At 49.5% G+C, this 16,420-nt stretch overlaps 1 protein-coding gene across 14 annotated transcripts in view; it reads right to left on the bottom strand.

Annotated features, from left to right (window-relative positions):
- The window catches only part of MSI2 (musashi RNA binding protein 2), a 213,690-nt gene that overhangs the window by 19,508 nt on the left and 177,762 nt on the right, over nt 1-16,420 (bottom strand). For 5 of the 14 annotated variants that reach the window (XM_032130317.1, XM_032130318.1, XM_032130323.1 and 2 more), the window contains 2 exons: nt 7,673-7,696; nt 6,499-6,606 (listed from right to left, as the gene is read on the bottom strand). The exons of 1 other annotated variant lie outside the window; for it this stretch is intronic. In XM_032130317.1, the coding sequence (XP_031986208.1) occupies nt 6,499-6,606; nt 7,673-7,696 (132 nt within the window). The remainder of the gene's footprint in view (nt 1-6,498; nt 6,607-7,672; nt 7,697-16,420) is intronic. 8 more of the 14 variants (XM_032130324.1, XM_032130328.1, XM_032130327.1 and 5 more) reach the window with 3 other exon arrangements.

Raw genomic sequence — 16,420 nt, 5'->3', positions numbered from 1 at the left:
AGAGGTGGTCACTAATTGCACTGGAGATGATTTATCAAGTGCACAAGATTTTCTATTACAAAATTATTGATTAAAGCTGATGTATTTTAACCTCAATAGACTTCAGCCCAGCGCTCTGTCAAACACCGGCTGCTGTGGCCAAGGTCGAGCAGCAGCAGCACCAAATTGTTTCATATCTACTGAATTTTCTCCCTGGCACTGCAGGAAGAAGCTCAGTCCCTCATGGATAAAGGAAGATCCAAAAGTAGCATCCTACAGTAAAACAAGACACAGAGTTTCTCCTGCCTGGAGCCTGTGCTCTGAAAAGGACCTGTGGGATTCCCACCCTGGAGCAGCACAGCACTTCTGAACTAAACAGAGAAGACCCCCCTTGCATTATTATTATTTTTATAATTTGGGGTAGTAGACAGACAAGTAACTGTAAGGCTCCCAATATTGTCAGTAACAAGGCCAAAACCACCCATGGGACTGCAGAGTGGCTCCTCCAGAGTGCATTCACCACCCAGGGCTGCTCTGTGCTGGGCCTGGCTGATGAAATTCCTGTTTAAACCAGGATGATTTTCCTTGTTTCCACCCCTCCCAAAAGCCCCCATGGTGTGAGGTCCCTGCCTGGCCACCTGCCGTGCTCCCCAGCACATGCTGCCTCTGCCAGGGAGATAAGCAAAGGATAAAATCCAATGCAGCCATTAATTTCCCAATGCATCACCCGCCAGGCTCTGTCACATAATTACTGGCAGTTCCAGTGGAGTGAGAAATTCCAGCCCTTGCTGCTCCCAAGTGGTCCACTTGTTAGGTTCTGGCTTTTGAGATTACATAGCCTGGATTAAATTTTATGTACTTTTATAGAGGAGAATAAAAAAGGGAGAGCAATTCCACCAGAGCCACCGTGCCGCAAGGGAGTCCTCCCAGCAGGCTGCAGAAATCCCAAATTGGTTCATGGCCGGATCTTTGAAACGCTCCTCCTGACATCTCCACGAGCCCATGGCAGCTCCTCTCCCCCGCACACACAAACCAATCACTGTCCCCCTTTTTATAGCCATAATTTGCTAACCTATGAGTAGATTAGATTTTGGAGCACCTTCCTTAAGTGTCAGACACGGCTTCCTCAACCCCATGCAATTTGTCGCTCTGCTGGCTTTCAGACACACTCCTCACTTCACAGGCACATAGAACAGCGGGGCCCCCGTTTCCCTGGAAGATCGAGATCCGAAGGGGACCTTATCCCTGCCTTGACACACGAATGTTCAGCTCCCCGGCAGCACCAGGGGCAGCTCAGCTGGCCTCGCACCGTGTCAGCCCCAGCGCTTGTTAGCTTGATTTACTCAATGTCCTATTAGAGGTAAGGAGCAGATAAAAATTCTTAATTACACTGGAAAGCCCATTCTGGATATTTTATTTCCTTTGAAAGCCCTTGATGCCTTAAGTGCATTAATGAGTGTGTGGCTCTGCCCAGAGGAGCAGGGAGATGCTCCCACCCAGCACAGCTGGTTTTGGGGGTGGCCAGGGCGTGGGGAGGAGGGGAGGGGTGACCACACCACGCAGGAGCTTTTCTGCTCCCATCAGGATGTTTTCTGACAAGCAGCAACCTAAACAAATAAACCAAAGCCTAATTCGGGATCTCAATTACCATCTGTTGGATTTACTGACTGCAGCGCCGTATCTGCGTTTTCCAAGTTTAGCACAGAAACCCAGGCAGGAGAAGCAAAGCCACTGCTGGCTCATGGCAGAGAGGATGAACTTGCCTCGAACTCCTCATGCTGATATTTATGAAATGTTAAATCTTCATTTAAAAATGTTCCCTTAAGCTGGGTGACATGGCAATGAGTACGACCCATCACTAGCTCAGAGTTTCTGTTGCATAATAAGATTTAAGGTTTATGACCTACAAACAATCGCTTGGTGGCTCAGGACAGGCTGCGGGGAGCCGCCTCGCACACACAGAATTATTTGGATTCCCAAATGGAGTGATTTGCGTGTGGCACATCTGGTCTACGACTGCCAACAAATGAGTCTATGGGCTAATATGGACGAGTAACAGGCTGATGGAGAAACCATGATTGTAAAATGATTTGAAAAATATCTTAAGTTCTTTGGGATACAAAATAAAAAGAAGAGAATGCAGGTATAATCAGCATTTCAATTCCTGAGGGGGGGTTAATTTGAAAAAAAAATAATGTCAGTTTTACTATCAGCATAACAGCACATGTTCTTGTACGGAGGGTGTAGGTTGCCTATAGCCAGCTTCAATTTAAACTTCCAGATAATGGGATTTAACGAATAGGGCTCTATGGATCCAAGCCGTCAGCAGCTCTCTGCTGTGTTATCCCTATGCTTTCAATCAGACTAAGGCTCTGCTTTTATCTGCCACGCTCGTTCACGTTGATGGTGCCTGTAATATCAACTCGACAATGCATGTTCTACAACTACATCTACTGCTACCAGTACGACTACTACAGTGCATGCATTTAGTTCAGTCCCACAGATACATACACTCTAAGAACAGGCAAGGGGAGATGTGAAATGTTTTACGGGACGACAGGTGTTTTGTTTTTTAAGTAAGGGAAATTAATATAAAACATCAAAAGAAAGAAAGTGTACAAAAAAATAGAGACATTTCTCAAGAGTTGATATGAGTCGTTTCTTGAACCATTTCGTCCGAACAAGCAAAAAACATGCAACCAGCTGCTACTAACAAGAAGCTGGACACTGAGAGAGGATTAATAGGTGTGGACAAACCTTCCCGCTGAGAGCGCTCAGAAGAGTGTTTGAGAGGAGGTGTGCACGTCCGAGTGTAAGAGAGGCCGGAAAGTTTGCCTCAGAGACACCCTCTCTCACAGCAGCCCCAACCAAGCAAGAGAGAAAACAACAAAACATAACTGCTCACACTCACCATCAAGGTCAGTAGCTCACGTTACGAGATTTGTTATAGCTGGCAAGTATAAAGTCCAGTAAGGGGTTGTTGGGGCACAGGGCTCAAAGGCAGCACTGGCAAGCCGGGACTGGGGCCCAAAATCCAGATGTGCCGGGGGTGGGGTGGAGAGCAGCCCCTGGTGCCGTGGCACTGTGCTGTCCCACTGCGCCGAGTGCTGCCGGCCGGCTCGGCGGGCAAAGCCTGCCCGAGGGAGCTGGGACAGGGCTGGATTAGTGTGGCCTTATGGGTTTTGTCTCCAGTCCTCAGGGAGGAATAGCTGGTAGCAACAGATTGGGAACTGGAAAAATCTCAGGCTTGTCAATGAACCAAAGAGGAAGGAACGAAAACCCTCTCCTGACAAATTTTCCTCGTCTCGTTCTCCTGCCAGATGAACCCCTCCCATGTCAAATGCAAGAGAAAAATGTGCCCCCCCATGACTGTATTTTAAAAAAAGCATTTACACGACAAAAATGTTTTACACGTAAAATATGTCAGGTGGATTCAAAAGAAACGTGACACTGATAGTGAAGTTGTCTAGGAGGAGTTTGCAGCATTCAGACTTTTAACTTTGCTCGTTTTCCATGGCTCAGGTCCCAATTCATTAAAAAAATACAAGAATGGGTGAGGTTGTCAAAACCAGTGGAGGGATTCGGCAGCACAGTCCCACCCAGAGCGAATGGATGTGGCCAGACCTCTGTCTGCTGGAAGGACCTCAGCTATCACCTCATCACTGGGATGTCGAGTGGGGACGTGATTGACGAGCAGCTCCACGGTGCTCACCCTGCCGGCACGCGAGCAGTGACGCGGGACATGAATTTATGGTGGCACTGAGCACGAGGACAGGGACACATCCCTTTCTGCTGGTTGTAGGACAGACCTGCTGTGACACAGAAGAACCTGTTTATCTAGCAAGGTCAGCTGGTGACACGCTGCCGTAGAAAAAGAAGGGGCGAGGGCAGGGAGGAGGCCCTGAGCAGGTACCTGCCCTGGTGGGCTCCTTCTGCTGACACAGCACACATGCAGGTGTCCCAAGAGGAGGAACGTCACCCCAGGGACAAATCAAGGTGGTCAGTGCCCAGGGGCTTGGAGTGAGAGGGCTGCAGCTTCCTGGGGAGACCAAGACACGCATCTGAAGGTGGATGCTCTCTGCGGGTGCTCAGTCTCCGTGCTGGCACTGATGCCAGGAAGGTGGGGAAGATCCGGCAGGACGGGGCCGGAGAACAGAGAAGGTCAATTTTGGGTGAGCTGTGGGGGCTGGAATGCTGCTGAAGAGGCAGCAGTGATGGGGGACATTGATGACATGGACTGTCATCAATGCTTTCCAGGAACCTCCTGAACAACGTTTGCTCTGTGCTGGGGCCACTCCAGCAGCCCTGGGCAGAGCTCTCCCAGTGAGCTGGTGGTGGTGGGACATGCCTGCCCAGGTGTTTCCCAGCTCTTTCCACTTCCTGGCAGAAAGGGACCAGTTAGGGCCAGCCATGCTGTGCTCTGTGCTTTGGACCAGGCACACGTGAAGGAGGGCTGTGCGAATTTGTGAAGGAAAAACAAAAACCCAACTGAAAAGGAAAGACGGAAAAAACCCCAGCCATTTTTCTTGTAATGAATCGGGCCCGTACACTGCAGCGCAAGATCGATCGGACTCCACTGCTCCTGGATACAATTCACTACCATTGCTGATGGAGTGGCAAACCCAGGATGTCCCTTCCGAAACCAGCTTTGGATGGAGATGACTCTACAGAAACCCCCCCGTTCCCAGACCACGGCTTGGTGCGGATGTGAGCGGGGCCGGTGACAAACCCACCTTCCTCCTTGAGACCTCGGGGCTGGGGGTGGGACGGGGGCTCTTTGGATTCAGTTTTGGGGTTTTGCCAGTTTTGTGCACGCAGGCAATTTTGAGGCTTGAAAAGACACTTTCAAACACCATACTGCTCTTTAAACTTGCCAGAAAGGGTGTTGTTAATTTAGGGTTAGATTTAGTTTCGTATTGCAAGTTCAAATCAAAAAACAAAAAAACCGAAAAAACAAATCAGAAAACCCAACAAAAGAGAAACCAAAAAACACTCAAATTAAAGACAAATGATTTCCAGGCACAGAATTGATCAATGCTCAGTTCAGTTGTAATGGGCACCAAAAGCACTCCGATTAAAAAAAAAAAAAATAATAATAATAATCAGGGAAGCAACGTTAATCCAGCCAAACCCTCTGTGCCTTGCTAAGGGGCAACTCACCAGGTCTGTTTGCACGTAAAACAAAACCTGAAGGGCAAAACATGAGGAAGAGGCAGAAACAATGAGGTCTGTTTTCCTGGAAGCATATGCAAAAGCAATCTTGGGTTTTGTTTGGGTTTTTTTTTTCCTCTTTGGGTTTGTTTTTCCCCCTCCGTGCCGGGGCAGTAGGAGAAGCCGGGAATTGGGGGATCCCCACAACCAGGCTGGCAAGTCACCCCTTAGGCGCTCTCTACATGCCACAGGATGGAACTGGTACAGAGAGTCCTTTGTAGCCTGCAAGCAGTGCCAGTTTGCATGGAACGGAGTTCTCCTGGTGTCTTTCTTTGGCCTCCATGGCATCAGGCTCTCGCTCGAGACACACCTGGGCCTGCGCCTACCTCCTACTCCCTCACGCAGTCAGGGCTTTTTGGGGAGAGCTCGATAACCCACCGGCACTGCCGGAAAAGCCACCGAGAGCCCCCAGCTCGGCCATGAGTGAGCTGGGAGGTGCTGCCAGCCCCGTGTCCTCTGAGAGACGCCGGGACGGAGGACACGGGGCTGGCAGCGGCTCCGTCCCGGCAGCGGCTCCGTCCCGGCCTGCGTTGGGAGCCGGGGCGGCTGCCGAGCCCATGGCTCACTGAGGGCTGCTCTGAACTCTCTCACCCGAGCAAAGTGCTGATTCACATGTTCAGCAAAATTTAAACCTAAGGCAGTAACGGCAATTGGCAATGATTTATTTATTTATTTCCCTTAAGGGGAAAAAAAAAGGAGAAGTTTTCAGAAGAACAGAAGAAAAGCTTTGTCGTTCCCCATGGAAGCAGCGGGGTTGGAGCAGGCAGGGATGGTGAACTGTCAGCCATGTGCTGGTGCTGAGGGCACGAGTGATGCCATCCCAAGGGACACAGTCCCTCACCATGGGGCTGCCCCGTGCTGGCCATGGTGGAGGAGGTGACAGTGGCTCTGGGCACGCGCAGGAGCACCCAGAGCTGCTGCCACTGCCTCAACCCAACCCCAGCTTCCTGTGAGCAACCAAAACTTTTTTTCCAAAACCACAAATTAATCTTTTTCGGGGTGTCTTTCAGAGCCTCGAATTTAAACCAAACAAATAAAGAAACCAACACAATAAAGGAATAAAGAAAGAAACAAATTGGAGTATCTACCCTGGTTTTGGCAGTTCTCACGCCAATCTCCTGCAGGTGCTCCAGCCCCCATGGCCTCTGCTTGTAGTTTGGGTTTGGGTTGGGATTGATTACTTATTTTTTCTCTAATTTTTTTTTTTTTTTTTTGATTATTTGTTTTCAGGTCCCCAGGATAAGTGTGAGGAAAATCAGAGAAATGATGGAGAGCTGCAGCCACACAGAATACCGACAGAGCTTTTACCTGACCCTGCACTCTCAGGGTTTGCTCTTCCACGGGCCCCCCTACCTGATCCTCTTGCTGCTGCCACGGCTGCCGCTGCTACTGGTCCATAAGCCGCTGCCGGAAAACCTGGCCGTGGAGAAAAGGAGAAGGGTAAAGACAGAAGCCAGCGGGTACCGCGAGTCTCTGCGGGGCAAAGGGTTCCGGAGCTCGCCATCCCGGCTCTCCGTGCCACCAGCGGCCACTGTGTTTGGGACGAACCGAGCCCTTGCCAGCTGCCCGCTGCCAGTGGTCCCTGCCAGCACAAATCCCCTTGGCACAGGAGGAATGGAGCTCCTGGCCACGGCACGCCGTGGAGCCAAGGAGGACAGGCTGGAGGCAGAGCCTGTAGCACTTGGCTTGTGTCTCCACACTCCCGCAGGAACGGGGTCAGCCTGCTCCGCCAACGACCCGGGAATTCTCTTCTGGGCTTATTTGCAAGTGATAATAATGTGCTGGTCTATAGACAAAGCAGTAATGGAAAATATGAGGAGGTCCTCATGTCAAGATCACGAATTTGCTGGGATCAAGCACAAAAAATTCAATGGAATGTGGTTTAAAAAAGAAAGAAAGAAAGAAAGGAAAAAGCTCTTGAAAGCAAACCAGCCGCAGATCAAGGAGCTCTGTGACATCCCCCCTGCTCCAGGGAACCGAGCCCTTGCAGAGGAATGGAATGCTGCCAGCAAGATTGCAGATTTAATGTCTTTACTTAATTAATATTCAGAAGATCTGCCAGAGACTCTGACTTTCAATATGCGTATTTTAAGAGGGCAATGGCAAAGTCCAGGCAATCAGCAAGAACCCCAAACCCCAAAGTCAACAACTCCAGGGAGGTTCCTGGTCTCTGGGAGCTCTGACTGCTCCTGCCACCCAACAGGACAAGCCTGGGGTGGGCACCACGACGGAACCTGGCCCTTGAGCGGGCACCAGGACCATGATCACAGCTGCTTTGCAAGGCTGAAGAACCACAGGAGAACAACTGAGGCACTGAGAAAGAGAAGAGTGAGCCTGAGAGCGAGAGTGCGAGCCCAGCACGCTACAGCCCACTACCTTCAGCACTATGGCGCAGCTACAGCTCAGCTACCACGGCAAGGAGCAGAGAACTAGGCTAGAGTGACTTGAAGCTACTTAAAACATCAATCAAAAAAAGACATACTTGCATTTAAATATGGTAATAGGGCTGTTGGGGGAAAAAAAAAAATAGCACAGGTGAAATGTATGCAGAGGATCCCCAGGCTGGTGCTCCCTGTGCACAGAGCCCAGCACTGCAAAGCCAGCCCTGGTCCTCCTGGTGAACCTGTCTGCTGGTAACTACTACAGGCTCTGTGGAGTGGGATGGGGGGGAAGCACATCCAGACTGGGGGCTGCTGTAACCAGAGTTAAACCCGAGCGTTAAATTCCCTCTTGCTGGTGACGGAGCCATCAACCCTGGGTGGGTCCCCCGACATGTGACTAGGGCTGGAGTGAGAAGACTTTAGTGTTAAGAGTCAAATCAACCTCCAAAGAGCAAGGAAAGCATCTGCAGGACAAGGGCTGAGGCTTTGGGGCTTCATTTTCATGCAGAGCCATGGCTGGGCCAAGCTCCGAGCTCTCCCCCTGCGGCTCAGGCAGGAGCAGAGCTGGCACCAGCCCCCGTCCCTCCTGCTCTGCTCCCTGCCCACCACAGCGCCCGGTCCAAGAGCAGTGTCCTCAGCGTTCCCATGGCACCTCCACGACCAGCTGGCCACCCGCAGATCTCTCATTTGGAGGCTCCAGGGGCTCTCTAAACCATCCGTACGGGATCGGAGGAGCTGTGGACTTTCCATGGAATAAAATGCCTCTGCCAAAACCAATCAAATACCCTTCAAATCACCAAGCATCCCCTGAGAACAGCACAAAAAACAGGGCTGGAAAGTTTGTTTCTCTTGTTCAGCTGCCAGGGACGCTCAGGATCTATTTGAAATGCAGGACAAAAAGTTTTGCCATGCAAAAGAAGAGTGAAATAACAAGGGTGGAGAAGGCACCCCATGGTAAGAGCCCAAACAAAGGCTCCGTTATTGCATTCCAGTGGACAGATGTGTGAAAAATTAATCCCTCCGCCCCCGAAGGAAGCTTTTATCCCAATTCTGAGATAAAAGCATCCCTGCGACATGGCACTCCAAACAGCTCAAGAGTGATCGCTGCTCGCGCACTGTGCGGGAACGCCGCAGGGGCCGCAGGCGGAGCAGCCGCAGCACAGGCTCCAGGAGCGGGAGATGGAGACAGGGATTGATTATTAACATTGGCAAAGCCCTGCTCACTGATACACTCACAGGATGGCTCCATCACTGAAGGATCCCCAAATCAATCTGACCTACTGAAAGCCATCGATCCCCTGCTAAAATGCTCTTTGCCAGGCCCCCCGTCCATCGGCTCGCTCAGCTGGGAACAGCTCCCCTGTCACTGCTGTCGAGCCACTAATGCTGTGTGACCTCCCACCACTGTGCCAGCATCTCTGTGGTACCTCTGTGGCTCTCTGCTCCTGACCCCCTCAGCAGTGATGGGCATCTGACACCATCCCACTCTGCCTGATGGGGCTCCCAGCACAGGGCACCGGGAACGCCTCCGAGAGCTGGAGCAGGGGACAAGGAGAACTTGTAACCAGCAGTGTGATAACAATGGTCCAGTGCCACTGTTTCCCCTCAGCAATGCCTGGGAAGTGCAGGCATCTCCAGGAGATGGCAGTGGCTTTGGAGACTGCTGCTGTAGGGTGCCAGCAGGCCCTTTAATCCCTGCACCTGCTGCTAAGGGGCTCTCAGGCTCCCAGTTCATTTTTAAGAAGCAGCTTGGAGGTAACTGGGTGCCACAAATGGGTGCCTGGACAAGAGTGCCTTGAAACCAATGGAAGCATTGATGGCAGCATCTCTGGATCCCACCCTGGACAAGCAGGAGCATGGCCTGCATCAGCCCCACTCTCTCCGAGCCCTCTGAAGTCACCTGGAAAATCAAAAGAGCGGAGGGAGAGATCAATTCATTCCTGGTGTTTGTTTAAGCACAAAAGATCCCCGTGCTTTGTGTGCCCGCTGCTCCCAGCTGCCCAGAGGAAACAAGCTCCCAGAGCCATTCCAAAGGCCAGCAGTGCCCACTTCAGGCACTGCAATTAGAAGGTATTTTACAATAAACGTTTTGCACTGGGCTCACACACTGTCCAGGAAAGCCCTGAGGATTCACAGCAATTTCATGCTCTCTCATTGCTCGGAATGAGCCAAAACCCCTGTTCCAAGTGCAATTTTTCACAGATAAATTTTCCTGCTTCCTGCATCAATAGTTTCACTTTAAATAGTGAAGCAGCAAGGGAAGATGGACAGATCCGTGTTAAATTCTTTGCCCTGAGGTCCCACATTTAGTCCGTGGCTGGTGTCTCTCCAATGCACAGGTGAGTTTGGGAGAAGGGGGATCCCAGGATGGCATAGCCCTGGAGCAGCAGGTTTGGGCTGGAGCACACAGCCCTGCTGTCTTGCTCTGGGTATTGAAGTGGGAACACAGGATTTAGCAGGTTTTCCAGGGGCTTTGTGAACAAATCTGGCGAGCGCGACGCTGCCTGAGCAGGGCCAGGCTTCACATGGGCTCCAGGGGCTCACCAGGTCTCTGCCCTGCTCCATTTCCTGCTCTGGTGGGATCATTCCTTCTTAAATCACTGAGTTCTCCTGCCCTCCAGCCTGGGTCTGGCTACAAGGCAACCACAAGGGAATAACACAAGAACCATTTGTCCCCCTTCCTGATGCCAGGACCCTCTTCCTGCAGCTCCGGCTCTAAGAGAAGTCACTGACTCCTTCAGTCCTGCTCTGATCAGCCTTTGAAGACCCCAAATACCTTGCATCCCCAAAGCACACACAACCCTATCCTCTACAACCAGTCAGACAATAAGAATCAACCCAAAAAAAGGGCACAAAGATCATGAAATTAATTCTTACATAAAAAAATATCACGCAAAGGATTTCCTCTGTTTAATGGCCAAAGCACTTGGGCACCTGAGGTCGCATGTTCAGACCTCAGCAATGAGCAAAGGGATTTAAAATAAGAAAATGGAAGCCGAGATGCTCGAATCACCACCTGACTTCAGAAAATAGCCAAAATCATAGAACAGGCATGGAGAATTAAATAAAAGCCATCAGGAAACTGCAACTAAGAAGCAACCCCTTTGGGCTGTGTTCACGGGGTGTTTGCAGTGCTCACACGTGAGCTGCAGACTGGTCTGTGCAGGGTGTTTGGGGGTCCTTGTGCTGAGGGGATCGAGCTCAGAGCTCCTTCACACCCCAACACTTCACCTCTTACACCCCTGGTGCTCCCCAGCGAGCTGACCTGAACCCCGGCCTTCCAGGAGGGTCACTTCATCTCCCAGGAAAGAAGTGCAAAGGCTGGAATATGAATTCATGTGCAGGCTGAGCGGGGAGAGGAGCCAGGGAGCTGATCCCCCCTTTTCCAGCGGCGCTCCCAGAGCTGATCCCCCCTTTTCCAGCGGCGTTCCCAGAGCTGAGCCCCCTTTTCCAGCGGCGTTCCCAGAGCTGAGCCCCCCTTTTCCAGCGGCGTTCCCAGAGCTGATCCCCCCTTTTCAAGTGGCGTTCCCAGGAGCTGATCCCCCCTTTTCAAGCGGCGTTCCCAGCAGCTTTGATCAGCCCGAAAAGCTGCGCCAGGCTCACAGCTGTCATTTCAGATGGGTTCTCGCTTGCATTATTCTTTCCATTAAGGCAGTGTTATCCTCTTTGGAGGATCTTTAGGCTTCATTTCAAAAGTATCAGAGACTCAAAACCATGAAGCAGAAGAGCCTGGTAGGTTTTTTGTGAAGGCAGGCAGGCGTGGGTCCAATTTACCGGGCAAAAATGTCGTCTTTAATGGTGAGCACACACAAGGGAAAGCTCCATCCCAAAACAATCCCTTTATGTTTAAAACCTTCATCTTCCAGGCTCTCTGTCTCACACTCCCCCACCCTTTCTATAAGGAAACACAAATAAGAAAGAACAAAACCTGCTACTACTCCAAGCTTTAAAAGAACAACTCAGTGCTGAATACTTAGAGAAGAACATAACACCCACAGAAATCAAATGTTCCCTAGAACTCATCAAAGATGGGGATTCTACCAAATCATTCACAACTCATTACCACGGTTTAGTAGCAATTAACTCCTCGGGATTTGATTGCAGACTCTATGAAAGCTTTCTCAAAGTCCACAGGAATGTGGGGCAGCAACAAGCCCTGCTTGGAATGTCCTGTATTTCCCACCAGTGACCCTGGTTTGTCTGTGAGGAGGTGGGATAGTGCCATCCACACCACAGCTGATGAACAGGACCCAGCACAGCAGGGCAGATCTCCAGGGAAACAGGGCAGTACTTTCCTACGGTTTTGATCAATTCTGTTAACACTTTCAGCATCTACAAGCCTGCTCCGAGTCCTCTGTTGCAACAGCCCCTTAAGTGCTTCCCTTTGTCTTTTTCCACTGTGTTACATCAACCTTGTTAAAATCTATTTCAGCAAATTAGGGAATTTCAGCCAGAACCCACCATGCATCACGGACCCTCATCCCACAGCCCCTGCATCATCCAGGGCCCAGCCACACGTGCAAGGTCTGTCCCATGCCCCCCAATGTCTGTTTGCAGATGGATGTTATGATGAGCAAATATTCCCATTGTGGAATTCCAACAGAACAATAAATCCCAAATATAGTTAACTTAAAATTTGGCACTTCCACTTTATATACAGTAAATGACCCATTTTTCAGCTGTTGGGACTCTCAGGCCGTGGGTTTTAGGATGAGAATGGTGCATTTCTGCCCAGTAATTACTTTATGCATCAGCGAGACAAAGCCTTGTCTGTCTCCAAATTATCATTCTGGGGCATTTCAAGTGCAATAACCCTTTTGCAGTTATTTCACTATACTGAAAACTGGGAAACTTCTTAAAGGCAAACAGTTTGTTCTAAAAAAACCTATTTATTCAAAAAACCACAAGCCAAGAAGCAAAAGCTGGCAGCTGATTTAGGTTATTTACTCTACTTAAAACCTGCTCCTACCCTACAGCAGCTTCAGGGCTCCACTTCTCAAATGTGCCCTATGGAAACCCCCACCATCCAACACTCAGGCCCAGTATGTAACTGGTAACGTCCCTAATTAGCAACTGGCGAAACCCAGAGAATTATGAGAGAATCAAGTGAATGGATGAAAGAGAATCTCAACCACACCATTTCCTAAAAGCAAATGGTTCTGTTTAACACGAATTGATTGCTTCCATAAAAGAATTTCATAGAACGAGAGTCACAGAATGGTTTGGGTTAAAGGGACCTTAAAAACCATCTCATTCCACCCCCTGCCATGGGCAGGGACACCTTCCACTATCCCAGGTTGCTCCACTACACCAACCCAGCCTTGGACACTTCCAGGGATGGGGCAGCCACAGCTTCTCTGGGCAACCTTTGCGAGGTCCTTGCCACCCTCACAGGTACGAATTTCTTCCCAGTATCCCATCTAACCCTGCCCTGAGGCACTTTGAAGCCATTCCTGCTTGTCCTGTCTCTCCAGGCTCTTGTAAACAGTCTCTCTCCATCTTTCCTGTAGGCTCCCCTGAAGTCTTCTCTTCTCCAGGATGAACAATTCCAATTCTCTCAGCCCTTCCTTGTAGGAGAGGTGCTCCATCCCTCTCATCATCTTGGTGGCCTCCTTTGGACTTGCTACAACTTATTTTAAAGGCCAAAGCCAAACATTTACCACAGATTTTTAATCAACAAGTTAAGTATAAAGGAAATGATGGCTGCAGGGGCAGGAATAACCCAGGAGCTCACTGGCCCCACGCTGCCTCGCAGCACAACAGCTCTGAATTTCTGCATTTCAGTCCCCTGCTGCTGGATGAACAAGGGCAGGTTAGATGGAACCACATTAAGGCACCTATTTGGAGTTCAGCAACGTGGCACTGATTTGCTTCAAGCCTCATTTCTGCTGCTCTGATGGTAAAGAAAATGAGCTATTTGGTTAAGCTGCTTGTCTCAATTTTTATGAATGATCTAAACTATCTGGGTAAGTATTATTTAAAGACAGGTCCTTAACGATGAACAAAGGCATAAAAAGAACTCGTGTCTGGAGGCTGAAGCTGGAAAAATTCAACACAAAGAGGCAACTTCATAAAAGAGAAGGCAGTAAATCACAGGACAAGGTTATCAGAGGGTGGGGTACTCTTCACCACTCATGTGCAGCTCAACCAGCACAGCCATCGCTGGCAGACAGGGACTCTCCCCGTGCCTCACTGGGCATTCCATAACCCATACTATGAAAGAGGTCAGAGGGGAGGATTGGGATGCTGAGCCCAGAAATCTTCAAGGCATTGCTGCAGCAACTACGATCACTGCACCTGGACAAGGCAGGATGCGGAAGCTCCTCAATGGCCAGCTGGAAACCCGACTACTAAAACATTCACATTTGAATGTTTTTGTGCTATAAGGAGACCAATCTTGTCAAGTTCTTTGTAACCTCAGCTTCAATTTTTAACAGCTTTAGTCAAAAATTGTCTCTACTGAGGCACAAGGCAGGAACGCAGGGGAGCTGTCATGCTCCGGCTGGCTCGGACACGGAGAATTCCTTACAGCAGGATGTGCATTACCAGACTGTGTTCCTCCTTCTGCAGGGTTATCCATGTTTTCCTCCACACACGGGTGTTTGTGTTACGCCTCTTTACTTTTGTGAGTAATTGCTCTCATTAACCCTCCCGGTCACTGCAGCTGTGGCCTGTTCAAAGCTGAAACCATCACTCTGGAGCTGCAGCATCACCCCAAAACACAAAGAGCTCTACAGACACCCGCAGGTTTGGAGGTCTCTTCCTTTTCTCTCCTCTCTGCCCCTTCAGGATCACCCATTTTCAGGGCAATGAACCTCAAGTTTTAAAGCCTCAAACTGCAGGCACAGATCAGTGAGCAGCCGAGAACAGGATGATCAGTGTTCAACGTTCAAGATGTTCTTATTTCTCAGTTATTCAAGTTGTAAGTGGAGAAAAATCTTATGAAGGACCTGGGCAGTTTTGGGCCTCAGCCAGACATGGTATTCAGGGAAACCTCCAGAGCAGCCTCACACTGAGGGGATGGGGCAGGAAAAGGGGGACAGGCTCCATTTTCACCGGCCACACTCTGCTGCCATTGACAGTGCTGGGCGCTGGACCATCAATACAGACCAACAGCTTCTCTCTGGAAAATCTCACATTAAATCTCATAACAGGATTACTTTAAGGGGTAGGGGGAAATAGAAGGTGAGAAAGGCCTTTTACACAATTCTCTGCAACATCAAAAAACTGCAGCTTTTCTCAGAAAAACTGTGCCTAAGAGGCAAAGGTGCTTCAGTTCTGCTCAGACTCAGAGAACAGCTCTAGAGACCATTTTTTCCTGCATCAAAATACAATCATCTAAGCAGAACTTGAAGGAGAACCTTCTGAGTGGAGATATATAGGCTCTGCTATATTAATTTCTCAGTTTGCTGTCTACAGTTCCAGCTGCTCCTCCCTCCAGGGATGTGCCTGTAATGGGAACGATCCCTCGTCAGCAAAAGAACACCCAAAACCTTAATTTTAAACCAGGTCCAGTCTATAGCCTGTTCTCAGGAATGGAGGCTGAAACGGAGAGGTGGGAAGGGGTAACTCAGGTGGTTCCAACAGATTCCAAATGCACTCTGTAAACCAGTGATGCCATGCAGATGCAGTGATGTGTTTAGGTGAAAACAAGGCATGCAGCACAGGGGAGAGCAGAGCAGATTTAAGCAGGTAAGAGAGGGTTAGACAAAGGAGTCAGAAACATCTCCAGCTTCGTTCCACATCTCTTGCTGTTACAAGGCTTAACTAACTGAACAATTTAAAACAGGTTTCACATTTCCTCCTTCTATTTTGCAGCTGCCACCAGGTTCTCCTTTTCTGAGTGTTACGTTTGATCATTCCAGTATCACGACCAGACAAATTTTGCTCCCATTAGTAAATGTTCTACAAGCCCTACACCTGTGTAACAGTGCTCGAAGAGTGTTTTACAGAGCTGACCCCTATTAATACAGACTTCATCTCTCCCTGTGGGTACAGAAGCCATGTGTAGGCAGCACTTTAGAATCACTTTACCTCAGCAGAGTAGGAAGTTGGGTGCTCAAATACAGGGAAATGTGGCTTGGGGTCGATGAAGCACCACACGCCCCAGGGCTGGGTGTTTCACACCAATGCACAAGGGACAGAGGGAATGGTTGGCTTTTTGGGATGCTGCAACCACACCCTTTTCCTCCCATCCCCACTGCACCCCCCTTCGAGGTTATTAATCAAGGGGGGACCTGAGCAACAGAATTTGCTTTGGGGTGTCCTAAACCCCAGACACGGGAATCTCCTTCCCTCTCCTCCTGTCAAGACACTATGACAAAGAAGCCTTAAGCATGACATAGTAATTCCCCTTATCTTTGGCACCAGTTCCTTTTCCTGACCTGGAAAACACCTATTTTCTAGTTATTACCTCCTAGGTGAGCACCACACGTAACTTTACACAGGATACCTCCCTGCCCAGCACTGATGAGTGAACACTGTGGGACTGGCTTCAGGAGAGAAACTGAATTAAGCTCAACAGAAGGTTGGTTTAAATGCTCTCATAGTAACAAACAAAGCCCATCAGTCTGAGACTTTGAACCATCTTGTGTTGCATTTCCACTGCCCCAGGCACTGCAGGAGCATGACCCAAGGCTGAGCTCATGGCCTTTGCAGCACCAGTATTAATAAGCAAATATATTTCCCTGAGCTCTGCAAAGTTTATGAAAATATTTGTTTTTCTCACCTCTCACCATATACAAAGGTTTTAGTAAGCTTTAACAAACAAGCAAACAAACCCTTAATTAAAATAAATAATTTAAATTTCTGACCTGAAGGCTTCTACGGAACTTCGACAACCCCCAAAC

The sequence above is a fragment of the Corvus moneduloides genome, chromosome 20, assembly GCF_009650955.1.
Source record: "Corvus moneduloides isolate bCorMon1 chromosome 20, bCorMon1.pri, whole genome shotgun sequence".
NCBI classification, from domain to species: Eukaryota; Metazoa; Chordata; class Aves; order Passeriformes; family Corvidae; genus Corvus; species Corvus moneduloides.
The sequence above is the reverse complement of the archived record's forward strand: the minus strand, read 5'-3'. Positions and strand labels throughout refer to the sequence as shown.